We start from the raw sequence: 27,139 nt of genomic DNA, 5'->3' as shown, positions 1-27,139 counted from the left end.
AATTTTGATGAAAAAAATTCCTAAAAAATGGAAAATGGCTAAAAATGGAAATCAAATGTCTGTGCCTCATCTATAGGGACTAGTAGAATTATTTCAAAGTGATTTTGAGTCATTAGGTCACATGACCTGAAAGCTATTGAAGAAAAATCCTCAATTTTGAAGAAAAAAATTCCTAAAAAATGGGAAATGATTTAAAATGGAAATCAAATGTCTGTGCCTCATCTATAGGGACTAGCAGAATTATTTCAAAGTGATTTTGAGTCATTAGGTCACATGACCTGGAAGCTATTGAAGAAAACTACTCAATTTTGGCAAAAAAAATTCTTTAAAAATTGAAAATTATTTAAAATGGAAAACAAATGTCTGTGCCTCATCTATACAGACTAGTAGAACAATTTCAAAGTGATTTTGAGTCATTAGGTCACATGACCTGGAAGCTATTGAATAAAAACCCTCAATTTTGATGAAAAAAATTAATTAAAAATGGAAAATGGCTAAAAATGGAAAACAAATGTCTGTGCCTCATATAAAGAGACTAGTAGAATTATTTCAAAGTGATTTTGAGTCATTAGGTCACATGACCTGGAAGCTATTGAATAAAAACCCTCAATTTTGATGAAAAAAATTCCTAAAAAATGGAAAATGATTTAAAATGGAAAAGAAATGTCTGTGCCTCATCTATAGGGACTATTATAATTATTTCAAAGTGATTTTGAGTCATTAGGTCACATGACCTGGAAGCTATTGAAGATAAACCCTCAATTTTGATGAAAAAAATTCCTAAAATATGAAAAATGATTTAAAATGGAAAACAAATGTCTGTGCCTCATCTAAAGAGACTATTATAATTATTTCAAAGTGATTTTGAGTCAATAGGTCACATGACCTGGAAGCTATTGAAGAAAAACCCTCAATTTTGATGAAAAAAATTAATTAAAAATGGAAAATGGCTAAAAATGGAAAACAAATGTCTGTGCCTCATATAAAGAGACTAGTAGAATTATTTCAAAGTGATTTTGAGTCATTAGGTCACATGACCTGGAAGCTATTGAATAAAAACCCTCAATTTTGGCAAAAAAAAATTCTTTAAAAATTGAAAATTATTTAAAATGGAAAACAAATGACTGTGCCTCATATAAAGAGACTAGTAGAACAATTTCAAAGTGATTTTGAATCAATAGGTCACATGACCTGGAAGCTATTGAATAAAAACCCTCAATTTTGATGAAAAAAATTAATTAAAAATGGAAAATGATTTAAAATGGAAAAGAAATGTCTGTGCCTCATCTATAGGGACTATTATAATTATTTCAAAGTGATTTTGAGTCATTAGGTCACATGACCTGGAAGCTATTGAATAAAAACCCTCAATTTTGATGAAAAAAATTAATTAAAAATGGAAAATGATTTAAAATGGAAAACAAATGACTGTGCCTCATCTAAAGAGACTAGTATAATTATTTCAAAGTGATTTTGAGTCAATAGGTCACATGACCTGGAAGCTATTGAATAAAAACCCTCAATTTTGATGAAAAAAATTAATTAAAAATGGAAAATGATTTAAAATGGAAAACAAATGACTGTGCCTCATCTAAAGAGACTATTATAATTATTTCAAAGTGATTTTGAGTCAATAGGTCACATGACCTGGAAGCTATTGAATAAAAACCCTCAATTTTGATGAAAAAAATTAATAAAAAATGGAAAATGGCTAAAAATGGAAAACAAATGTCTGTGCCTCATATAAAGAGACTAGTAGAATTATTTCAAAGTGATTTTGAGTCATTAGGTCACATGACCTGGAAGCTATTGAATAAAAACCCTCAATTTTGATGAAAAAAATTAATAAAAAATGGAAAATGGCTAAAAATGGAAAACAAATGTCTGTGCCTCATATAAAGAGACTAGTAGAATTATTTCAAAGTGATTTTGAGTCATTAGGTCACATGACCTGGAAGCTATTGAATAAAAACCCTCAATTTTGATGAAAAAAATTCCTAAAAAATGGAAAATGATTTAAAATGGAAATCAAATGTCTGTGCCTCATCTATAGGGACTATTATAATTATTTCAAAGTGATTTTGAGTCATTAGGTCACATGACCTGGAAGCTATTGAAGATAAACCCTCAATTTTGATGAAAAAAATTCCTAAAATATGGAAAATGATTTAAAATGGAAAACAAATGTCTGTGCCTCATCTAAAGAGACTATTATAATTATTTCAAAGTGATTTTGAGTCAATAGGTCACATGACCTGGAAGCTATTGAAGAAAAACCCTCAATTTTGATGAAAAAAATTAATTAAAAATGGAAAATGGCTAAAAATGGAAAACAAATGACTGTGCCTCATCTATACAGACTAGTAGAACAATTTCAAAGTGATTTTGAATCAATAGGTCACATGACCTGGAAGCTATTGAATAAAAACCCTCAATTTTGATGAAAAAAATTAATTAAAAATGGAAAATGATTTAAAATGGAAAAGAAATGTCTGTGCCTCAATTAAAGGGACTATTATAATTATTTCAAAGTGATTTTGAGTCAATAGGTCACATGACCTGAAAGCTATTGAAGAAAAATCCTCAATTTTGATGAAAAAAATTCCTAAAAAATGGAAAATGATTTAAAATGGAAATCAAATGTCTGTGCCTCATCTATAGGGACTATTATAATTATTTCAAAGTGATTTTGAGTCATTAGGTCACATGACCTGGAAGCTATTGAATAAAAACCCTCAATTTTGATGAAAAAAATTCCTAAAAAATGGAAAATGGCTAAAAATGGAAATCAAATGTCTGTGCCTCATCTATAGGGACTAGTAGAATTATTTCAAATTGATTTTGAGTCAATAGGTCAAATGACCTGGAAGCTATTGAAGAAAAACCCTCAATTTTGATGAAAAAAATTAATTAAAAATGGAAAATGATTTAAAATGGAAATCAAATGTCTGTGCCTCATCTAAAGAGACTATTATAATTATTTCAAAGTGATTTTGAGTCAATAGGTCACATGACCTGGAAGCTATTGAAGAAAAACCCTCAATTTTGATGAAAAAAATTAATTAAAAATGGAAAATGGCTAAAAATGGAAAACAAATGTCTGTGCCTCATATAAAGAGACTAGTAGAATTATTTCAAAGTGATTTTGAGTCATTAGGTCACATGACCTGGAAGCTATTGAATAAAAACCCTCAATTTTGGCAAAAAAAAATTCTTTAAAAATTGAAAATTATTTAAAATGGAAAACAAATGACTGTGCCTCATCTATACAGACTAGTAGAACAATTTCAAAGTGATTTTGAATCAATAGGTCACATGACCTGGAAGCTATTGAATAAAAACCCTCAATTTTGATGAAAAAAATTCCTAAAAAATGGAAAATGGCTAAAAATGGAAATCAAATGTCTGTGCCTCATCTATAGGGACTAGTAGAATTATTTCAAAGTGATTTTGAGTCAATAGGTCAAATGACCTGGAAGCTATTGAAGAAGATCCCTCAATTTTGATGAAAAAAATTAATTAAAAATGGAAAATGATTTAAAATGGAAAAGAAATGTCTGTGCCTCAATTAAAGGGACTATTATAATTATTTCAAAGTGATTTTGAGTCAATAGGTCACATGACCTGAAAGCTATTGAAGAAAAATCCTCAATTTTGATGAAAAAAATTCCTAAAAAATGGAAAATGATTTAAAATGGAAATCAAATGTCTGTGCCTCATCTATAGGGACTATTATAATTATTTCAAAGTGATTTTGAGTCATTAGGTCACATGACCTGGAAGCTATTGAATAAAAACCCTCAATTTTGATGAAAAAAATTCCTAAAAAATGGAAAATGGCTAAAAATGGAAATCAAATGTCTGTGCCTCATCTATAGGGACTAGTAGAATTATTTCAAAGTGATTTTGAGTCAATAGGTCAAATGACCTGGAAGCTATTGAAGAAAAACCCTCAATTTTGATGAAAAAAATTAATTAAAAATGGAAAATTATTTAAAATGGAAAACAAATGACTGTGCCTCATATAAAGAGACTAGTATAATTATTTCAAAGTGATTTTGAGTCATTAGGTCAAATGACCTGGAAGCTATTGAAGAAAACATTATATTTCTTTGACAGGAATGTTAGGTTCAGTAATTTGTTGATAGTCCCTAAGTGAACCTTCGGGCGCTGCGGCCGGGAGCGATAGAGAACCGCTGGCCGAGAGTAGCGTTCCGAAATCGGATCAACCTTGAGGTAAACGCCGCTCACTCCGCGGAGCTCGAATATCGAATATCCAACTTGAAACTAACTTCACTGCGGTCTTTGAAGTTTGTTTTGCACAGACTTACCTGTGACATCTGGGGCCTGAAATTGATCTCCTTCAGATCCACCGATCCGGGGGAGAGGTTATGCAACATCTGGCACAGGAGCACCCCGTCCCGCAGCGCCTGTGCCAAGTCGAACACGACCGCCGAGGGCCACACGACCCGGTGGTTCGGGGGCAGGACCTTGCAGTCTATCAACCACCGCCCGCATTGTCTCCACTCCTCCATCTCTGCTCCGGAGACTCTCCTGGCAAAACTGACCGAGCCCTGGAACTGCTTCACAGCCGGCGGAGAGCTGCGTTTCTCGGCGCACGGGCAGGCACTCTGGTCGGCTTCCTTTGCGCTCTGGGTGTCTTGATCATTCACTGTTACTTCTGTAACGACGTGATGTCACAACTTTAGGTTAACAGCAGTAAGACGCTGAGCTCGTATCACTGCATGTCAGCTCTCCTGTGGTCCCAGCATGAAGGCTAAAGAGACAAAAAATCAGGAGAATTTTCTCCTCTTCATTCTCAAAGCCAAAAAAAAAAGTTTATTTCAGAAAATCCAGTTCCCAAACAAAAAATAATCCCAACAGCAGAGAATGTGTGCGGTGTGAAGTCTCGTTTAATACTGAACAAAGCCCGGTGTCACTTACCGCATTTGCATTTTGCGTTTCGTCACAGCTAAGCGTGCAGGGGGGGAAAAAACATGCCAACTTTCAGTATTTTTTTTTTAAGCACAAAAATAAAATTACGCAGAGAAGTGAAGACAGAGAGAACAGCAGCTCAGTCCACAGCCTACACGTCGCTCACAAGGAGCGGAAACATGTCCAGCGGGAACAAAAAACAGAGGAGCTCGTGTTTACATTCTCCTCCGTTAAACGTCACGTTTCTGATACTTTGTATCGAACCTAAGCGCACGCGCCAAAACACCGCGGTACAGATTTACAGCCCCTGTTCTCTTCCGCTCCCTTTCCTCACGCGCTTCTCTCCCTCTCACTGGTTTCTTTTGGCAACGAGATGTTTCTGCGGTCCCAACTGCAACCCACTGCTCACATTTGACCCGTTGTGCCCCGTTTCAGATTCGTTCCAGACCCGGGAGATGAAATGAGCTCACAGCTTCCCGGTGGTTATCTCCTGCGAACTTACAACACGGACAGTGTGTCCCGACTTTCCCAAAGTGGATCCATACTCCATACAAAAAAAAACAGAGAGAGACATGGGAGTTTCAGTGTTTTGGAAGTAGGAAAGTGAGAGTTGTATATCGCCCCCTGATGGATAATGTGCAAACTGCAGGCGTTCAATTAAGATTTTGTTTGCTCCTCACTGATTATAAATAAATGGAAGTGAAACATTATGTAAGTGCAAACTTAATTAACTATTTAGAAAACATTTATTTAACAGAAAAACAACATGAATGGAGAAATAAAAGTAATGGTCCAGTTGCAAAGGTATGCCTGTACAACTCCTTATTTGTAAAGCTTTGGGTTTAACTTCAGCTGTTATTGCTTGGTAGGAGTCTATGCGTACGGACATCTTGTCTTTAAAAAGTTCTACCCAATCAGATCGGGAGGTCATCTCTTCTGTACAGTTAGTTAGTTAGCACTGGACTCAGTTATGTTATTCCGAAACTGCAATTTTCCTTTTATGAAGCCATTTTTTGTTGATTTGGGTGTATGCTTGTGATGTCGGAAAAATCTATCTTTATTTCCACCTTTCTAACAAACATGTAAAGGTTTTGGAAGTGTTTTTATTTTCATCCATATATCAAAAACCTCAGTTTCATAAAAAGAGAAGTCACCAGCCTCATGTTCCACCCTCATAGCACTTCCTCCCACACAGTTCTTTGACATTTTAACCAAGCGTGGATGTTTTCTTTCAAATCAAAATCTTTCATTTTTAAACACTATCAATTAGTCCAGACAGGTGATAATCTTTACATGCATGTCCTGTGATTTCCATTTTATGTTAAAAATCTCCTTGCAGTAAAAAGTGGCATCATGGGGTCAGTGTCCATGACAACCAAAGATTGGTTTGAAGGGAAAATAAATAAAAAGCAATAACCTTACAGAATCATGCACAACCTTCAACCACTACTTTCCTAAAGCACCTTTTGATTCAATTTTAGCATTCATTCTGCTTCGGTCGCAGTCTAGCAACGCTCCATCTCTTCTTGGTAATATCTCCCCGCTCTGTCTTGCAAACTCTCTCCGAATCCATCAGACAGTGAAGACATTACATGCCGACAGCCATCTTCATGAAACCCTAACAGATTTTCAGTTGAATTTGTTTCTGGACTCTGGCTCAGCCATGGCAAAACTTTATTTGTTCTTCTTCACTCATGTCATCCTTCTAAAATGAATTTGGATTGTAGATCACGTTTGGACTCACAATCATTATGAAAAATAAAATCCCTCTTTATCTTCAGGTTTCCAGCAGGCATTTATTTCACAGCCCTGGATACATGGAAAGCAGAGGAGACTGTTGTCACATGTAGAACAAAACTAGTCATTGTTGGAAATTCCTGCAATTCCTTTAACATTGCTGTCAGCCTCATGGTAGCCTGCCTGGTCATCGCCATGTTGTCCTTTCAGTAAAATTGTCAAACTGTCCAGTTTTCATAATGTCCATAGCCTCTTTCAGATCATATTTTTGCTGAAGCATGAGCACACACCGATCAGAGGCGTCACATGCACCGTATTGTGATGTTCAATTAATAACAAACAGAAGAATATGATGCGGACAGCGGACAATAAGTGCTGCACGACAAACTTGTATTAAAAACGGATGAATAGAGAATCATGTTGTTCCAAAATTACTGTTATTGTTTGTATCCAAAAAACAATAAAATAAATTGTGCTTATACTACAGCCGAATAAAAAAACATAAGTAGCACTGGAGACAATGCATTGCATATGCCAGGCCTGTAGGAGGCGATGTTTCATTCTTGGGTGAACAGACTTATATAGTTTATATGTGGGAAAAGTGTTCTGTCAGTAATTAACTTTTATTAATCAAAGCAAAAATCGCATATGAGGCACCCCAAACTTCCATCTTTGGGTCCTTCTTCTTTAATATCTACATGGTCCCGTCAGCTCTCATTATAACTACTAAAAAGAATAGACCATATGCAGATGATACACAGCTCTACATTACAATGTGACCAGGTGACCATGAACCATTCAAACACTGAGCAGATGCACAGACCAGATCAATGCCTTGATGTGCCACAACTTTCTTCAGCAGAACAGAAACAAAACCAAAGTAATTATTTTTGGACCTAAAGAGGAAAAATTAAGAGTCAACACACACAAAAATGCGAGTTTATATTTTAACTCTGCCAGAAGGTCTAATAATATTCTGTTTAAATTAAAATTCCCTCTTTTTTATAATATTGGTCTTTTTTTTTGCTGTTATTTAGAAACTGCTTTGTGAAATTCTTAATCTGAACTGTGTATTTGATAGCAGACGACTGATCACTCAGTCAGATATTTCAAGCTGATGAAAGCCAATTTCTACCTCGGGCTAAATCTGAGATAAATCCACCCAATCTTCCATCAGCGTTGTTTTTAAACACAGCGAGTAAACAGATATTACAGCACAGAGTGCAGCATGAAATGTTTAAAAGAGCTAGATTATTTTACTTTTTTTTTTTTTTTACCCCTGTAGCGTTAGTGGAGCCAAAACAAGAAGAGTTATTGGATTTTAGTCCAGGAGGCGATTGAATGCCAGTGCTGCTGGTATTTAAAACTTACACCTGCTGCCTCTAAAGTGTTCCAAATATCAGCTCATGCAAGCTTAAGTTTCCCCACTTTGGTTTTCATCTGGCAGGTCAATATGTTGTTCATGTCTGCCATACTTTACGGGGGGAAAAAAGAGAGAAAAATCTATGCCCTCTTCTTTATTCTCTCTAAAATCTATTACAGCCGATGCCTGCTGTGATTCAGCAGAGTCGACAGCTTTTTGCTGTTGCTTTCCTTTCCAAATATTTCACTCCTGCTCCGATCGTTGAGGTTGGAGGTTTTTTTTTTTTTTCCATTTCTGCCGAAATGTCATTTTTGTAAATCAAACAGTCACAACTGGTCAATTAAACACTTAATTGCCACTAACATCAGTATGCCACCTGTTCATGGTTAAATGGCTTTTGTCATGTCTCATTACACTCTCTGCTCACTCATCGCTGCGCCTCCCCAGTTCCAGGATTCCCACTGGGACGGAACATTTTTAGCCAATTTATCTTCCGGCTCAAAACAAAGCTGGCTTTTCTCCACACACATGACCAAGCATATCTGTTTTAGATGATTCATGTGCCTTGATTTTTTTTATTTTTTATTTTTTTTACATTTGGTTAACCACAAATATTCATCTGTTTTGATAGTTTATGTGATTGAGCAACACAAACTTTGGGCTATGGGAGTAAAAAGCAGATCCTGCCTGTAAACAGCCATCACCATCTATGAGCTACATGTAATTTCTATTTGGTATCCATACAGTATTTTTGAAGTTGACTTGAATTTCATCATTTTTTCCTTTCACTTCCTACTTAAGCTCTTCTTTGTGTTGGTCTGGTGGATACAATTTTATGAAGATACGTCCGTCTGACTTGACAAAATGTGAAGTCGAGGAGGCATGAAAACTTGCTAGGAGCTAAATGTGAAATGAAAGCTTTGGAAAATGTCCTTCTTTGTGGTTTCCCTGATGTTACAACCTTTTAGCGAAGGCTTCCCTGAACTTCCAACAGCCCTGACATTTAACAGGCCCTGATATCAGCACAGAAAATGACTGTTAATGAGAGCCGAGGCTGTGTTTTAATGCACCTCATTATATCACAGCAAGACATTTAACTCTGCGAGCTTCAATATGCAGTGCTATTCTCATGAAGACGAGGGAGTTGCATAAAAGGATGGCCTTTGCACAGTGAAATCTGTGATGTATAAATACTCTTTGAGTGTGGCCATGGAGCCGTGAGATCACTTAACCTTTAAGGGCTTTTTCTCATCCTGTGAGCCTAAAACGTGGCTTTTAAGCCTTCGTGCAGCCGGTTTGTTCACTGCGAGCTGTGTTGCTATGCTGACAGGGAATCAGTGTCAGAAGAGACAGAGAATCAACTTGCAGCTATTTCCAAGGAATTTTGTGGCTTTCAGCACCACCAGACTGTGGTTCTAAAGCAATTATGGCAATATGCTGCTCTCAACAGTTTCTATTAAAAGTAAACAATCTAAATCTTCTCAAGACAGACGCACCAAGGCCAAATTATGTCAGGAAAATACAAGGGGGGGTACCCATTTAAGGCTTGTTTGGTTTCATCCATGCTCCAGGGCTGCATGATTAGGAGTTTTATTACACTGTCACTGGAGGAAGTGGTCCGGAGTGAGTGATGGACCTGAGCAAGTGGCATGCAGTGAAGGACTAAAGGAGTCATAAACACAAAGAAGCAAAGGACAGACACAAAGAATCAAAGAATGAAGTAAAAAACAACAACATAAATTAATACTTAATTAAACAAATGAATGAATGCATAAAACAAATAATGCACAGCATAAACAAGCCAACAAACAAATAGCAATAAAATTCAAGTATAAATGTAAAATAAGTAATGAATGAAAATGGAATAAACTACAACAGATAAAAAAAAAACTAAACAAATAAACAAATAAATAATTTTAATTACAAAGTAAAAAAAAATTTTTTTGGAATAAACTACTACAATAAATAAATAAATAAATAAATAAATAAATAAATAAATAAATAAATAAATGTACTCATGCCTGGCAAAGAGATGAGGTGTGATAAACAGCGCCTATCTGCTCCAGATTCAGCCCGGAGCTGCAGGTTCAGTGTCATTGTTTGCTTCCTTAGCAGCTTCCTGGACTGAGCATGCTCTGTGCATTTGAAACAAGTCTTTAAAAATCTACCAGTTCAGCAAAACCTCTCCAACCATAAGCAATGGCTTTAGAACAGATTAATAAGCACCATAAAGCCTCAAACAAATTGAGCATATTGAGCAGAAGAGGCTCAGGCTTCCAGAGAACAGTATCAGCTAATTTTCAATTAAGATGCCACATTAGTATGAACCGAGCTCCAAACAGAAGTGAGTTCATCTGGATTTCGCTCCGCGGCTCTCGATCCAGAGCAGCATTGACAGAAAGCCCACAGTAACTGTGTTTTCATTTGCTCCCCGCTGGTTTCGGATGGGGTGTTAAAAGAAAAGCAGACACCAGTTAATCAAAGCGGTGAATCCTGTGCACCATATGCGGAGTTGGACGCGTGGCAGCGGGGCCAGCAATGGGAGAAGTGACCTGTTGTCATTAGAGGTGTGGAACCGATGGATCGTGACCTGAGGCCGGTGTGCGCTGCAGGATGGCATTTTCCATACGGCATGACGGGAATGCGGGTCACAGAGTGAACCATCCTGCAGCATGCACTCGGATGGACAACAGGCTTTCCCCCCATAAAACTAAAGTTTCATTTAACAGTTGTCTCAATCATTTAAAGCTAGTTGTAATGTTTTATGTAATCAAAAATGTAAGAAATGCACTGGAAACGTAGTCACACAACCAAACTTCTGCTTATTTCAAATCTGACAAAGTGAAGCAACCTCTAAGCTGATCCGTGATAGCCCCCTGCTGGCAGACTCCTGAACTGCTCAGTCTTCTCTCAGCCAGCGCCTCACGACCACATTTCCTCTCTAAAAACTCCCCAACTGCAGATATGGAGCGCTTCAAAGTGCGCGATCCAGTGGAGCAGAAACTGGTGGCAGGACCAGCTGTTAGGCCTGGACTGTGCCAGTTTGAGCCGAGCAGTTGGCAGGCCTGTTGGAAGCACGGCTAATGTGTAATTCAGTGCAGCTTTTTGTCACAGTCTAACCAGTCACAGACGGTGGAAAAAGATGGTGTTATTAGATTCTGCAGGCATCAGCTGCCTGTTGTTAGGTTCATGTAGAACAGATCTGAAATCCAGTCAATGGAACTTGGTAAATTACTGAAAATGTCATTTATTTCAGTATTTCAATTCAAAAAGGGAAACTCCTGTGTTAAGACACAGATTTTGAAGTCAAACCCTGTTTTCATATTCTGGGAAACAACCTACTGAGTTGAACTCACTCACAGAGATCAACATCTGGGTTAGACTCTTGATTCTCAGCCGGTCCTCTGTGGAGTTACTGTTGTGTTTTGGGTTGTTCTCGTTGTGCAGGATGTCCCAACAACATAGAAATCACAAAAAATACGTACGAGGAATTTGTTATGGCCACTCTAAAGCATCATCTTATTCAACAACAGGCTTAAATTATGACAGAAACGTTTTATGATCTTATTGAATAAATGTTAAAAAGAACATCATAAAACGATTCTTGGAAATTTTTAAGATGCTAGAGATTATAAAAAACACCGAATAAAAAAGGTATTCAGGTTTATTTTCAACAATTAAAATATATACAGAAACAGATAAAAAAATTAAAAAAACGTTTAACACGTAACAACTTTTGGTCCTCAGAGCGAGATATAAATAGAGAACAAAGATTATGAGTCAGTGTCTTCTGAACTGGAGTTGGTGGAGGCAGAATCTGACAAACTGCTGCTTGTGCTGACGGACTGAGAGGCACTTTTGCTGGTCTTCTCTGGAGAACGTAAAGGAAACGAAGCACCATCAAAATCTTATTATCAAATTATCCAAGGATAGCTTTGTGCCAACATGCTTTGCTTACTTTGATATTTTTTGAATTTCTTGAACAGGCAGGATCTGACAAATCGCTCGAGCTCCCGCAGAGTGGACGGCTTCAGTAACTCGAAGTCGATCTCGATCTCGTCCAGGTTGGTGGTGCACATGGTGGGCTCCGACGCTTGGAGGATTTCGACCACGCGGGCCAGCTTCATGCCAGGAAGGCGGTTGATGTCGAGGCTCAGCTGATGTTTTTCCTCATACGTCATCGGCAAGGCCTTATCATCCGAATCCCATCTTTTCTCGTGTGTAGCCGCCAAAGCTTTCTCTCTCAAATCCCAATCTTTGTTTTCTCTCAATGGATTCCTGAAATTAGAGAAAGTAAGAGTAAACTTGTGTTTAATGTATAGAAACAGCAGTAAGTCAATAATCATACCTAACTGCAGGGTTTGAAGCACTTTTAGGTACGTCCCCGCCATGTTGTTTCTGGTCATTCTCCTTCCGCAGTTTTGGGGTTTGAGAAACGGCTGCATGCTGTCCATCAACCGTCTTTAGCTGGGCAGAAAAAACACCAGAACATTATTTTTATGTGGTGAAGCCTTTCTAATAAAGCTCCAAAACAACTAAAAGCACCAAGAAGCCAAAGATGTTGAAAACGGGGTAGTGAAGAAAGAAATGCAGCCGATTTCACACATGAACACCAGAGTTCTAGAGGATGTTCTGGCAGGTTTTGATTTAGACATTTTATGTTAGAAACACTCTAGAAATGTGGTGGAATGGCAGAACACAACGCAAAAAATCCACTGAGGAAATCTCTCTCGACACGTTAGGTTACACATGTTTTTACTACAGCTCCTTCCTGGCAAAAAGCAAGCAGAGATCAACGAATCAGGAGAGCAGAAAGGAGATTGAAGCAGCCATTTTGATCTGCAGCAAACACTCTGTGAGATCTGCCATCTCACCCGCTGATATTCCAGACATTCAACTCAAACAAAAAATGTCTTCCAGGCGTCCAAAGCGGACGTTGTGGAAATTTGTTGACACATATTTCACCAATCAGGAACATCTCTAGAACATTTAAGTGCACGTGTGAAAATGGCTCTGGGGCACGTCTGCAAGGGAAGGCAACACCGTTAACACGTCAATATATATGTTACAAACAGCACCTTCCGTTCATTAGCACCCCTGGAGAAGATGAGCCTTAGGAAATATATATTTTATTGCACTGATATTAAATTGTAACAAAAAATATCTAACCGTAGATTTAAGTGTATTTTAGTGCAGAAAATATACTGATAAAATGTCTTTTAAACAAGTACAAGTAATCACCTTTGTCTATGGGCCTATTTCTTTAAACTACTCTGCAAAATGGAAAAGAACACATTTCATGTCAATTAAAAAAAAAAAATAGATGACTCCTCAAAGTCCGTCGTCCAGGTGGGTTTTCATGAATATGTTCAGTGGACGACACTCTGGGCATTATAAACTCCTTCACATTGTGAATAAAACAATACAAAATGCAGCCCCAAAAAAACACAGAATCGGTTTATCGGACAGTAAAAGCACCGTTTTTCCACGGCGTCATCTCTCAAATCTACTGTAAATCTCGTAGTTTTGTCAGGTGAACATCTATTGCGACATCTTTTGATTTCATGAAAAACAATTATTTCTTTCTTTCAGATGAAACCCACCTGTTTTCGTGCCTCGGCAAACCGGGCGGAGTCCTCCACTGTCGACTCGGATCTGTCCAAACTAGCCAGACTGCTGATGGTGCAGCTGGGAGCGGTGACCCCCACTTGCTCGTCTGGCATCTTGGCAAACCTCTGTTCGAACACTCCCTTCAAGCATCCATAAGCAAGCATGAAATGGAGAGAATTACTAAAACAAATAATACAGTATTATAATTTGCAACACACCTGAAGCTTTCTGGCCATGCCGACCACAGTGTGATGGGAGGGGTTGTACTTGTAGCAATTGGAAAAGATTAAGCGGATATCTGCAGCAAACTGCTGTGCGTCCTGGTATTCTCCTCCATCCATCTTTTTCTGCAGGTGAACAGAAATCTTTTAAGTGATGCCAGGATTACACTTCAATCCACAAAAAGGTTAAAAAAAATAAAAAGTAGCTCTACTTTCACAGTGCTGAGATCCATTGGGTATTTGATGATGTCGTGGTAATCGTGAATCCCCAGAGCGTTAGCGTCTACAGGCATGTAGAATGGCCAGGCGTAGGCAGAATGTTTTTTCGACAGCATCTCCTTCAGGATGTTGCTGCAGTACTTTAGCTGTTCCCTCAGCCCTCCATGTTCTGTGTTCGGAAAGTCCCTCGCTTCAAAGTCGCTCTTGGTAGGAGTGGTAGTTCGGCCCACGCCTTCAGGCCTCATCCTTTTTTCTGAAAGGAGCAGCAAAGCGTATTCACCCCTCTTGAAATATTTAGATTGTGCCAAACTACAACACAGACCAACACAAATGTAGTGCAAGTAGACCAAAAAAAAAGGTCTCTGATGACAGAAACTGTTTGTTGAAGTGGCACAAATAATTTTTGCATTATCTTTTGTGGGGAAATATTCACTGGCTGTAAATTCTGATTGTTTGTCTTTGAGTGTTGGACTGTTCATATGTGGAATGGATGTTTGATTCATGTTTAGAAGATTAAACAGTTTTAGTCGTTTGAGATCTCAGGTTTGTTTTGATTCTGTTTTTTCCTGAAAGGAGGAAGACTTGCTGTCAGTTTGAGTCACATCCTGACTGGACGATGTTTTAGATGTATTGTGAAGGTCTTGTGTGAATGAATGATACATTTTATCTGCTTTCAAAAGGGTGGAAATCAAGAAATTTTACTTTAGATTCTGTATTTTCTTACATGCATGTAACGGTTAATGATTAGGTAAAAATAGAGCAGACTGTAAGCTGGACATCAACAGATGGGTGCAAGTCAGAGTCATGCACCAGCTGTAGGAATGTACAGGTCATCTTGAGTGTGTGAGGAGAGAGAGAGGGGTGTTTTCAAGATCAACACATACTGGTGTTGGTGCCAACAGGCAGACAGAGCTCTCATTGTTATACAAGGCCTTAATTAAAACTCTCAAAGACAAAGTAGTTGAATCTTATCAGTTATTTAATAGAAAATTCCCCAACAGAGTCTCCCACATGAAAAACCCCAATAAAATAAAGTGACATTTATGATTACAATGTGACAAAATTTGAGCACAAATTGTTTTTCAATGCGCTGTACGTCTCACCTCACGTCAGCCGTTTGAAGACGCGACTACATTACCTGTTGGGATGCTTTTTCTGCCTCTCCCTTTGCCTGCATGAGGGACAATCTCCTCCTCTTTCTGAGGCATCTGGGAAACTTTTTGCAAGAAAATCTTCTCCAAGGCGAGAGCCATCAGCACGATGTCATCGGTAGGCTGCACAGGAGGATGGGGAAAACTCTGTTAGGACTTACATATCCAGGACTTTACCTTCTTTAAACCAAGAAGCTCCTAACCTTGTTATATATGTAACAGTTGGTAAACATGGTGTTGAAGTCCTGCAGGCATTCGCTTGAACTCCAGTAGTAGTTGTTCTCCAGGCGTTTCTTGATGGTGCCCAAGTCCATGGGGGACGTTATGATCTTATGATAGTCCTGTTGAAATAGAAGGTGAGTTTGGATGTAAGAGACAGTCTGTCCAGGTATGACTGACAATGCAGGGCAGTTCCTATCTGGCAATAATATGAGGTAAACCCCACGCCCCCAAAAAAACAGATTACTCACTGGTAGACCAAGACTGACTGCATCAACAGGCTGGTAGAACGGCCAAGCGAACTGGTGCCGCCACAGAGCTTTCACCACCACTTTCTCCATGTACTGCAGCTGGTTGGTCCGTCGGCCAGGCTTGTTGGGATCGGTCACCTCCGGAGGAGGAGGATTCACGAGCATTTTGGGATCTGGCTCAGCGTCGGAGGACATGATGCAGGTGAAACGGGGTTCGCCGTTATCTCCTTTTAGCCAGGTAGCATGTGCCTTTCAGCTCAGTGGAGACTCCGAGGGAACGCCAGCCTGCTTCATGCATAGTTTTCATGCCACACAACCTGTCAATCAAACAGCAAACGGTTACAACTGTGCAATTCTAACAACGCTGTGGGAATTGTAGTGACATTGTTAAGCTTGCCTCTACTCTTTTTGTTCATCTTTTGTATGTTTGTTATATCAGCTTTCTACCATAATAACCTAAATTAACTGAAATAAATACTTGAAATATTTCAGTCTGTTTAACAAATTTGTATATTCTAAGACTAGCTTTCATTTAATGGAATTAGCTCAATAAATTAGCTTACATAAATGTACAAAAACAAGAAAAAAATGGGGAAATTTAATTGAACAGATTTATGTAATCATTAAAATGCTAGGTCTTACTAAGCAGAAAAAACATCTTAAGGGATATATTATTCCTTTTTATTTAAGCAAATTATTTTGAACCCTCTAAACTTGACAATTTGGGCCATCAAGGGAAAAATCACTGTTTTAAAATGCTCAGATTTATGGGATGATATTTAGTGAAGGGCTGTGTCATTACAGTAGCCTTAAAAACCCCGAAAATGGTGGCCGTTACAAAAAAACAACACGTAAATAAAATAAATAAATAAATCTTAGTCCAAGTATTTTAGTTTTATCGAGCAAGTTCAAAGAAGAGTTTAACCAACAGTTACTGAAACGGTAAACTAGTTTAAAGCAACAAACAGCTCTGGATGTTGTCGAAATAATACAAAGTATCCTTTATTGAATGCTGGTAACTGTTGGACATTTTCAAGCGCTTTGTTCCGACAGAGAAAAAACAGCGGTAACACAGTAACGTTACAGCAACACTCGCTAGCTCACTTGGCTAACTGGTTTTCATAAAGTGCTACTCACTAGCAGATTAAAGCGACAAAAAACCACTCAAAGCCCAGTAGGTATCGGCATAAATCAGTCTCACATAAACACAGCCAACCTGGAGTAGCCGTTCTTTGTTTTGTGGTGGCCGACTTCTAGTTTAGGAAGTCTTGACGCTGAACCTTCGTGTTTAACGAAGCAAAAGTATCCTTTACAACAACTGACCAGAAAAATAACGGTTGAACAAAAACTGAAGGGTTTATGAACTCCTTTTTTTTTCTCGTGAGAGGGGGTTGAGGTGATCTTCTGAGGACTTTTTTCTGACTCAAATAAGTTATTACTGAAGGGAAATGAAATCAGAAAGCCGAATTAGATTTACTTCAGAGTGCAGGACTGGGGTACCAACTGAAAACTAACTGACCAGTAGCTGACATGGCTGGAGCAGGAATGGAGGGAGGGGCGTTCCTCTTCACACCGCCACCTGTTGAACTGGAGTGTCTAGAGCAGCGGTTCTCAAGCCCGGGTCGGCTTCCCATTGGGGGTCGTCTTGAGATGGACAGCTCTGGAAATCCAAATACATGAATCAATGCTTGCCTGAGAGCTTATCTGCTGTTGTTGTTAGTCTACAAGAGAAAAATGTATACAAAACAACCATAAAAGTTGTGGGTAATTATCGAGAAAACTCAAGATATATTTTGAAAAGACCGCAGGCTCAATTTTCTTCTCTCAGATCCCAAGATCTCCCAGAATCCCACACGGGCAGAAGTGAAACCACAGAAAAAACAGCAATCGGTGTTCGACACAGAGTTTAATCAAAACCAAAACAAAGTATGAAAATTACATCAGAAAACTGCAAAACAACACAGACAACATGCATTCATTTACCTGAGAGAAATAGGATAAGGGAAAAATGCCAAAATAGAAGGAAAGCAACAATGCTCTTTGGAGAGTCCTCATGCTTTTTGCAAAACAATCTGATTCGTTGCTCTGGGGCTTTACTTTTTTATTTAAAAAGGGTGTTTTCTTTGTTTTAATTTATGCAATTATGCGATTAAGGCGTGTACTTTCCTTGTATAGCTGAAACCAGTTTCAAATTACGAAGTTGAAAAGTTCGAAGCAATTTTATTACCTTCTGAGACCTGTTTAATTTCGGGCTATCTCTTTCTAGATAAAGGAGACCAAAGGTCATTTTAGAGCAAACTCTTCTCATGTCAGTTTGGAATGTGATGTTACTCCTAATTCCTGGTTGGAACAAAGCCTCTATTTTTTGCCAGGTCTTACTAAGCAGAAAAAAAAATCTTAAGAGATATATTATTCCTTTTTATTTAACCAAATTATTTTGAACCCTGAAAGTGCTCTAAACTTGAGATCAAAGCGCAGATTTTAAGAATTAAAAGACTTATAGAATACACCTGAGCATTTTCAATACAAACACATTCATTCTAGACATTTTCTAATTAATGTTATACTAGTTTTGATTATATGTTTGGCTCACTTAGTGTTACAAATAGTTAGCTAAGTTAGCTAACACTAATGTAGCTAACACTAAGTTAGCTACATTAGTTAGCTAACTTAGCTAACTAGTGTTAGCTAACTTAGCTAAGTTAGTTAGCTAAGTTAGCTAACACTAATGTAGCTAACACTAAGTTAGCTACATTAGTTAGCTAACTTAGCTAACTAACTTAGATAAGTTATCTAATTAACATAGCCAAGTTGGTTAGTTAGTTTTAACTAGCTAGCTAACTAACTAACTAACTAACTAACTAACTAACTAACTAACTAACTAACTAACTAACTAAGTAAGTTAGTTAACACTGTTAGTTAGTGTATTAACTACCAGTGCTGCTAATATAAAACTACATATTAGACTAGTTCGAGTCATGTTAATTTTAACTAACTGGTATTCTACCAATTAAATTGCAATTATTAAAAGTATTATGTGTTGTTAGTTTGTTTTTCCATAAGTTTTAGTGTTTCTCTGTGGGGGATGATTTGACTTGTCTCCTGTGTGCCAGAGTTAATTTATGGCGTGGTTCCTTCCTGATAACAGACATTCTTTTCTGCAGGGATAACTTAAAGGCTTCTTATTCAAACTAATCCTGCTCAATCTACCTTTTTCTCATGTGGTAAGATTAAATACTAAGAATATTCAATTTTTCTCAACAGTAATACATAAACCATTTGTGCACAGTGACCACTTGAGTACCCATTTGTGATGCTACACATACAGGCTATTAACATTTTAGAATTGCACACAGTATAGATTAGCTGTACATATTCAAATAAAACCATCTTGCACAAATAATCCTTTATCCCACTGCCTCTTCATTTATCATTTTCTACCATTTTTGAAATTGGAGAAAGAACCGCAAAAATACCAATTTTATGCTGTTTTGTGGCATAGACTTAGAGTGCCTGTGGATTCTATTTGCTATTGTGAATCAGGACATGTGTTGTGTCATTGCAAGGTGTTGACCACACTTACCTTCCCAGAGGGCCATCTTGTCAGGACTTAGCCCTCTTTGACATTCATTTAGCCGAGATGTGGCAGAGGGTGTGATGTGGAGGTGGTGGATCTACAGACTAAGTGAGATGTTAGGAGGTGTCGATTGGTTCAATAAATTAACCCTGTTTTCTCTCTTTTTTTTTCTCAGTTTTCACTGTTCTTCTGTATCTTAGATGTGTTTGGCAGTGGGGGTTGAAATCTTGTCTCTGGATTTGATTCAAATGTCATACATCGACCAACACAAATCTGTTTCCAAGTGTGAAACACCCATATTATTAAGTATTTAAACATCAAGGTAAGACATTAAAAAAACACAAGACAGACATATTTTGCTTGAACAATTTGTACATAAGATAATGAATAGATTTCTAAGATTAAAAAAGGGTTGCAGTCATATTGGATGTTGAACTTGGGACTTCTAACTAACAATATTGGAATTCTGACTCCTGTGGGATTCCTTTTTGTTTTTTCTGCTTGCAACTTTGAAGTTCTAAGTATAAATGTGTAAAAATATAAGTATTACAGACATTTTCTTCTTTTTTTTTACACAATTACTGAACCAAAACCCACTTATGTAATAGTTTCAAAATACATTTTCGTCCTGTGACCAAATAACGGAGAATAACACAACCAGTTTACTAATACAGCAAAAATAACAGTACAAAACACACTTTTGGTCCTTGTAAGTTCCCGTACCTTCTCCTCGTAACGCGCTTGCGCAGAACCTTAACAGACCACATTCCCCGCTTCTCCTTCTCCTCGCAGGTCCTCCTAGCTCAACGCAAACATTAAGAAGCGAGCTGCTTGGCTTAGCCGCTCAGCAGGGCCCTTTCCTTCACTGTACGGGTTTTTCTCCCCTTTTTCATACTTTCCGATGAAATAATATCTGACTGTGCAGCAGCATCAATCCTCGTGAGTATTAGCATATAAGCAAAAGCTCATTGTTTGAATGGAAGATGGCCCCCCTTCGTGTCTGCGACTTGTCAACAGCGCAGCACGCTAAGGCCACTACTCGGTTTTTTGTTAAAATCGGTATTTTATGTCTGTTAATTTGTTTTAGTAAAACCTGGTTCACATTATATGTAGCCGTATTTGGAATACTATCTCTGTTTCCAGCGTTGAGTACCACAGAAACACAACTAAGCGATCCCGTCTTGCTCTTTGTTTAATGTTACTTTTCCACATTTTATTTTATTTCAGCGAACATGTATAAATCACCTCGTGTTTAAAGGTAACCTTAAATCCAACAAGATGGTTGTTAAAGGTGTTTATACCTGTTCCTTTCTCAAAATATTAACATTTTAACGTTAGTTAACTGAAGCTAGCTGCAGTAGCTAACTGTGTAGCGTAACGGTTGAGCTACTGCAGGTATTTATTAAGCAGTTAGCAACAGTAAGCAGCCACATTACTTCCCAGTTAGATTTGTTATAACATATACTGAATACGGTAAGAACGTTTAAAGGTTAGAAATGTAGCTATGCTTGTAAAACTTTGAAGTAGTGTGTAAAAGTAGCTAATCGTTGTGCTAGCAAGCCGTTTAGTTGAGCACATCTTTTTAAATCAGTGGTCTGCATGTTTGTTGTCAGAAGACCGGTAGTTTAATTCCCTTTCTTTAGGAATGTCGGCAATGTCAGATGAAATCTCTATGTTAGAACAAATGATGCCATTTGAAAGCTAATTTAAAAAGGCTTCATAAACATTCACGGTTGTTGTCTAGAAATGAAAAAGTTACGGTGTTTTGAATGCAAAATAAATGATTAAACACCCGAGTAAAGACAAAAAAATTCTGTTAATGTGCTCCCCAATTTACAATGAAACCGAAGTATCATAAACAAAGGTCTTAACATCGGAAAAGTCCTTTATTCAGCTTAAAAGTCACAGTAATTATAGCACAATATTTTCTAAAGCGATCAGTCTAATACATAAAAGGAAAGTAAAAAGAGTTTAGTTCTGAAATTGTTTAAAAAAACCGAGCAGGTATTATAGTGGACTATTGTAGTTTAGATATAAGTGGAATTTAAATCCGATTTTTTTTCTTCTGTTCTCTTTCTTTTCCATCTAAATGAGTTTCATATACTCTGAGGACAAGCACCTCTGTCAAGTTATGAAATTAAGATACAATTTGCTACTTTTTTTATGGGGCCATCTCTGCTCTGACTAGATTAGGACAATATGAACTCAATATTTGATCTATATAGTTTTGAGTTCAATCAGGCACATTAATACATGTTGGTTTTGTTTTAACAGCTAAACTAACATCCCCAGACATACTGTCAAGTTCAGAGGTTTTCAAACATGTTATGTAGAGTGACGGCAATGAGAAACCGTGTAGTAATTTCCCATTTCTAGAGCTCAGGTAGTTATTTACAAATTGATGGTATATTAGTATTTAAAACATCTTTCAACAGTTGCACGGTATGTATAGAGTAGAATATTATATTGGCATTGCATCAGAATGAAGCCTGTTTAGTCCAATCAGGTGTATAATATAAATACTGAAAATCAAAGATAAGAGTGTGGACTGTGTGTGTGTCTGATTACCATTTTCTTTTCTAAGTCTTATTAATGACAGCAAACCACTTGCCTGTTTGTTCTCTATTTCAGGTTAGCGTGCAATCAATGTTAGTGTCCTCACCATGGCAACAGAAGACAAGAAGCCAGAGACTGACACTAAGCCTCCAGTGGTCCCATCAGCGTCTGCCAGCCAAAGCAAGGTCTGACGAATGAAAGCGATCGATCCCGTTGCCCGTTTTGTCTCGTCCCTGCAGACGACCTGATCACTGTGGCTGTGCTGATCTTTTCTGCTCCTCTTGTTCACAGTCTGCGCCTGCCAAGCCAAACTACAGCCTGAAATTCACATTAGCAGGACACACTAAGGCCGTGTCGTCCGTCAAGTTCAGCCCGAGCGGAGAATGGCTCGCCAGCTCCTGTGAGTCCATTAAACATCATTGTGATGACAGTCTGACTCGGATTCTAATGCGACTCTAATGCCAGTAAAGTATTGAAATGTTAATTTGTATAAAACTGCATTTTTAGGAATGCCCTTTAATGTAATGCTTCTATGCAACGTATTAGCAGATATGAACTTTTTTGACCTTAGCAGCAAAACTTTGATCATTTTCAAAGTTCTCTGAGCTTCAGATCTCGTCATTCCATCATAGTTTCTTTTTTCCACCCAATATGTTACCACGGGAACAAATTAAAAACTTCTTTAATGCTATTGTAGCGATGACATCGAACAGCTGGACAGGCAGTCTGACAAAACCGATCCAGTACAAATCAGCAAAACTTTCAAAGTAAGAGTCTCAAACTCTTGATACATCAAGTTTCAAACTAAAATCACAAACTTTCATGTGTTTGATTGTGAAAATGGCATCTTTCACAATCAGCCTCTGATCAACGCTTCATGGACATGACTTCACTTTCATTTGAAGTTGTGTTAAAAGAATTATTGCTCATTTGGAGCAAGACTTGTATGGAAATACAAGTGATTGTAATATATCAGCAATATTAGCCCACACTAATGTTGGGGTAATAATAAGTAGAAAAGAAGATAAAAATGAGGGAATTCTACATAAACACAAAATAATAATTCACACACACTAGCAACCAAAATAATAGTGTTGTAAATGTCAGTATTATTTGTTATTATAATAATAATGATTATTTCTGCTTGGTCTCCAGAGGTTTAAATGATTAAAGTGATTTATGCTGATTATTTTACGACCTGCAGTACACATTTATTACATAATACACGTTTAAATAAGTTGCTTTTAGGTCAACGGTGCCGACAAAAGATTTTCAGTCCTCTGTTATAAAAACGGCCGTCTGTGATTTACAGAGTTATTTTCCGACTCTCAGCAGATTCGCCAACATTCGTTTTAAGGTTGTTTTCCCAAACAGTCCTGACTGAGTCTCTGTTTCTGCTCCAGCTGCTGATAAACTCATAAAAATCTGGGGCGCGTACGACGGAAAGTTTGAGAAAACCATCTCTGGACACAAGCTGGTGAGCAGAACTGGACCTTCTGTCTGAGCAGGTTTGCCTTTAAAAGCGTCGTTTGTGACTTTTGGTCCTAAACCCGCAGGGCATCTCTGACGTGGCGTGGTCCTCGGACTCCAACCTGCTGGTGTCGGCGTCCGACGACAAAACCCTGAAGATCTGGGACGTCAACTCGGTAAGGCGGCTCAGACGCGTCAAACCCGCGGTGCTGGGATTGGCAGACGCCGGACTGAATATTTTCTTTTCAATCCAGGGAAAGTGCTTAAAAACCCTGAAGGGCCACAGCAACTACGTGTTCTGCTGCAACTTCAACCCGCAGTCCAACCTCATCGTGTCGGGATCGGTGAGTGCGCTCGCAGCTCCTGGCAACAACACTCCGTCAGAAACACGGAGCAGATGTTGGACTGCAGCCAGAGCTCTCTCCCACTAGCAGCAAAGCTTTAGTGACTGACTGAAACACTCATCCAGTGTGTGTGTGTGTGTGTGTGTTTTTTTTTCTTTTCTTTTTGGCGTCTAGTTCGACGAGAGTGTGAGGATATGGGACGTGAAGACCGGGAAGTGTTTGAAAACACTGCCGGCTCACTCCGATCCCGTCTCCGCTGTGAGTTGGATTCTGTTTCTTTTTTTTTTTTTTAATTCTCTTTGACTGAAACAGGAAAACGTGAAATCTGCTTAAATCTGCAGGTTCACTTCAACAGAGACGGCTCTCTGATCGTGTCCAGCAGCTACGACGGACTCTGGTAAAGCGCTCCGCTCAGAGATTCTGTTTTTATTTTACTTGTGTTTGTCTTGTTAACTAACAGTTTTGTTCTTATTCCAGCCGAATCTGGGACACGGCGTCGGGGCAGTGCTTAAAAACGCTCATTGGTAAGATCAGCCACAAAAACACAAAAGATAAACCAATAGACTTTAACATTGTCAAGAAGTTATTTTTCCAATAGATTCGATGAGTGGATTCAAAAAGTGATTGTTGCACTTAGTGATGAGTTTTGACTTTAGAAAGTTAGGTGGAAGGAAAAAGTGAGGCAGGGAAAAGGTACAGTAGCAACAAATGTAGTGTGAAACCTTGAGAGGATTGTGAAGCAGAACTGTGACTGTCAGATCCCCTATGAGGGAGATTCATATTCCTCTACAGCTGTGGTTTTACCACATGTTTTCCTTCCACCAAACTTTCCATACATCTCTGAAAAGACAGCGACAGTCATCAGTCTTCCCATGATTTTGTTTGTATTAAAAATCCTAGCATGCAATGCATTTTTTTTTATACAAACATAATTTTGGACTTTAATAAACATCAAAACGATCTGATTTAGAGGCTTGAATTATATCCCTTATATCTGACTTTATACAAGTTATACATTTAATTACTGAAATAAATGAACTTTTCGATGATTTCCTGATGCACCAATATAAAATATTATTCCGTTGCGTGAATTATTCAACAGCAGACCTTAAAATCGTTTCTAATATCGTCGGTATTATAATAACCGACACATCCACCTGCAGCTGCTCCCTACTGAGCCCCAGAAATATCACAGAGATGAAATGAGAACCATCCAGTCAGAAACACAGACAGGAATCCTAACAGGCTCAGATTTGTTTGCTAACGTTGCTCCCGCTTCCAACAGACGATGACAACCCTCCTGTGTCGTTTGTGAAGTTTTCTCCCAATGGGAAGTACATCCTGGCAGCTACTCTGGATAAGTGAGTGCTGCACATTTGCAGAGCAAAGTTGTTTACAGGGGCTGATCACTCGGGTTGTGTGTGACGCTCACCTGCAGAGGGCAGCACAACGCCACGTGAAGCTGGACTGTGGGGTTTGTTTCACAGTTTGTGTTCATGGTTTGTCTTTGCAGCACGCTGAAGCTGTGGGACTACAGCAAAGGAAAGGTGAGAAAACATCTGTTTTTAAAAAAAAGGATTTTTTTTTTCTTTTTCTTTCTTTTTACCCGAGTCTGTCAAGTGTTTCCACCTAGACTGCTTAAAGGAATGCCTTAGTTTTTGAAACAAGTGAAGCTGCAGTTCTGATCGCCTCCTGAATGTTTCTCATAATTTCAGTGCTTGAAGACGTACACAGGCCATAAGAACGAGAAGTACTGCATTTTTGCTAATTTCTCTGTCACCGGAGGGAAGGTAAGTCCCCGTCTCGTCTTGTCTCAGAGTGTGTACGGTGTCACGTGTGGCTAAACGTGACGCTCTGGCCGCTGTCCTGCAGTGGATTGTGTCCGGCTCTGAGGACAACATGGTTTACATCTGGAACCTGCAGACGAAGGAGATCGTGCAGAAACTGCAGGGCCACACAGGTACAGCACACGAGTTGTCTGTTTGATTCCCTGCTGGGTTTGAAGTCTTAACTCCAAATTTGCTTTCTGTGTCATTACAATTAATGTTTTTGATCAGTCAGGAAAACATAAGTGGAAAAATATCCCCACAGCATGGTGCTTCCACCTCCGTGTCGCTAGATTACTTGCACATTATACCTTTAAAAAATGTTTTTTTTCCACGTTTCTGCTCAGACGTCGTCATTTCGACCGCCTGCCACCCGACAGAGAACATCATCGCATCTGCTGCTTTAGAAAACGACAAAACCATCAAGCTATGGAAAAGCGACTGCTAATTCAGTTTTTGTTTTTGGGATATTTTTGGCCTATCATTCACCTTTCTATATAATATATGTTGTTTTTTTTCTACATTGTGATGCAAGACAAGAAAGAGGACCTGTTTTTTTTTTTTTTTTTTTTTAAACGGAGCTCCGGATGAATGCAGAGAACTGTACCTGAAGTTCAGTAAGGAGTAGCAAACCCGTCAACCACACATCAGCTTCGCAGTGCAGATCCTCCTCACATCACGTTTATTGGTCTCCTTAAAGAAAACAGGTAAATCGTGTTGACCCTTCAGCTGTTTCAGTATTCTTGACTCTGCCTCTCTGCTTTTTACCAGCTACTGTACAATAAACGTAATTGTTTCCAGGCTTGTTGTTCCTTGAATCCCTGTGTAACTGTAAAGTACCATTTAAATGAAGACGGCATATTTGCATTAACCTTCAGTCTTAATGAAATGGAGAGAAAGAAGAAAAATAAAGCCGTATCAATATTGCATTTTTATTTTCCCTAAATGTCAGATCTTTGTGCCACTTTTTTGTTTTCTCAAAAAAATGCCTCAGAGACTGAGTTTGACTCTGAGTTAATTTTAAAACTTGTTTTATTATTTTATTATTTAGCATAACTGTACGAGCAACCAGTTACAATTCTTGTGTTCTATTTGTACATATGTACTGATTTTTTTTTTTTTTTTTGGCTTATGCTCTATTAGTACACACCTGTGTGAAAACAACAAGCAACATCCAATTTCTGTAGTTAATCTGGATTTCAGTGGAATACTTGTTTGCAGCTCTCAGATATAATCTGCAGCCTAATAAAGTTTTGTATGTTTCATGTTGTGTAAGTTGTTTTTGTACCTAAATGTGCATCAGTTCCTTCTTTGTAAAGTTTTCCGTGTGTGTCTGTGCATGTATGGGTCTTAAGGCTTACAGTCATATTTATTTTCCAAATCAACGCTGATGCAAACTTCACACTGGACCTACGAGTTTTTCCTTCCACTCAATTTTCCATTACTCTGAAAGTAAATCTTTTTTTCAGCAATTACCATTTGTGGTCGACTATGTAACAATACAGTAGTCTTCCCTATGATTGTGCAGGTACAAAATAATGAAAAAATTACTTTATCAGTCAAAATAACCAAACATCTACATATTTGTGAATGAAAGATGTCCGGGTTTTCCACCAGAACCCGTTCCAGCTGTCATTTCATCTCGTATAAGAACAGATGG

General features: G+C 38.2%; 3 protein-coding genes across 10 annotated transcripts in view; 1 reads left to right on the top strand and 2 right to left on the bottom strand.

Moving 5' to 3' along the window:
- The window catches only part of vav2 (vav guanine nucleotide exchange factor 2), a 200,569-nt gene extending 194,975 nt beyond the window's left edge, over positions 1-5,594 (bottom strand). For 2 of the 6 annotated variants that reach the window (XM_088011049.1, XM_088011052.1), the window contains exon 1: positions 4,332-5,572. In XM_088011049.1, coding sequence (XP_087867175.1) covers positions 4,332-4,535 — 204 coding nt within the window. In that variant the 5' untranslated portion in view covers positions 4,536-5,572. Of the gene's footprint in view, positions 1-4,331 lie in introns of all 6 variants that reach the window. The other 4 variants (XM_088011051.1, XM_014991160.2, XM_088011050.1 and 1 more) reach the window with 3 other exon arrangements.
- A 6,087-nt stretch (positions 5,595-11,681) lies between these two features.
- On the bottom strand, positions 11,682-17,343 carry LOC106911489 (bromodomain-containing protein 3-like). 2 transcript variants are annotated; one of them, XM_014978156.2, is made up of 10 exons: positions 17,226-17,343; positions 15,707-16,023; positions 15,440-15,577; positions 15,224-15,359; positions 14,079-14,338; positions 13,864-13,992; positions 13,639-13,785; positions 12,384-12,502; positions 11,994-12,313; positions 11,682-11,906 (listed from the first exon to the last, which is right to left on the bottom strand). In XM_014978156.2, the coding sequence occupies exons 2-10, from the start codon at positions 15,899-15,901 to the stop codon at positions 11,809-11,811; spliced, it is 1,542 nt and encodes a 513-aa protein (XP_014833642.2). In that variant the 5' UTR covers positions 15,902-16,023; positions 17,226-17,343; the 3' UTR covers positions 11,682-11,808. The 2 variants fall into 2 exon arrangements, with proteins under 2 accessions (XP_014833642.2, XP_014846647.2); XM_014991161.2 differs by having other exon boundaries at positions 16,923-17,335.
- A 2,690-nt stretch (positions 17,344-20,033) lies between these two features.
- Positions 20,034-26,744, top strand: wdr5 (WD repeat domain 5). Of its 2 annotated transcripts, none has more exons than XM_014978157.2 (14): positions 20,034-20,222; positions 21,915-22,024; positions 22,131-22,239; positions 23,243-23,316; positions 23,396-23,485; positions 23,564-23,653; positions 23,828-23,911; positions 23,995-24,050; positions 24,131-24,177; positions 24,939-25,014; positions 25,167-25,200; positions 25,369-25,443; positions 25,526-25,613; positions 25,827-26,744. In XM_014978157.2, the coding sequence occupies exons 2-14, from the start codon at positions 21,947-21,949 to the stop codon at positions 25,925-25,927; spliced, it is 1,002 nt and encodes a 333-aa protein (XP_014833643.1). In that variant the 5' UTR covers positions 20,034-20,222; positions 21,915-21,946; the 3' UTR covers positions 25,928-26,744. The 2 variants fall into 2 exon arrangements, with proteins under 2 accessions (XP_014833643.1, XP_014833644.1); XM_014978158.2 differs by having other exon boundaries at positions 20,049-20,150.
- The last annotated feature ends 395 nt before the right edge of the window (positions 26,745-27,139 follow it).

The sequence above is a fragment of the Poecilia mexicana genome, unplaced genomic scaffold, assembly GCF_051168715.1.
Source record: "Poecilia mexicana isolate PSO_F unplaced genomic scaffold, ASM5116871v1 scaffold_12, whole genome shotgun sequence".
NCBI classification, from domain to species: Eukaryota; Metazoa; Chordata; class Actinopteri; order Cyprinodontiformes; family Poeciliidae; genus Poecilia; species Poecilia mexicana.
This window is presented reverse-complemented; position numbering and strand designations above follow the sequence as displayed.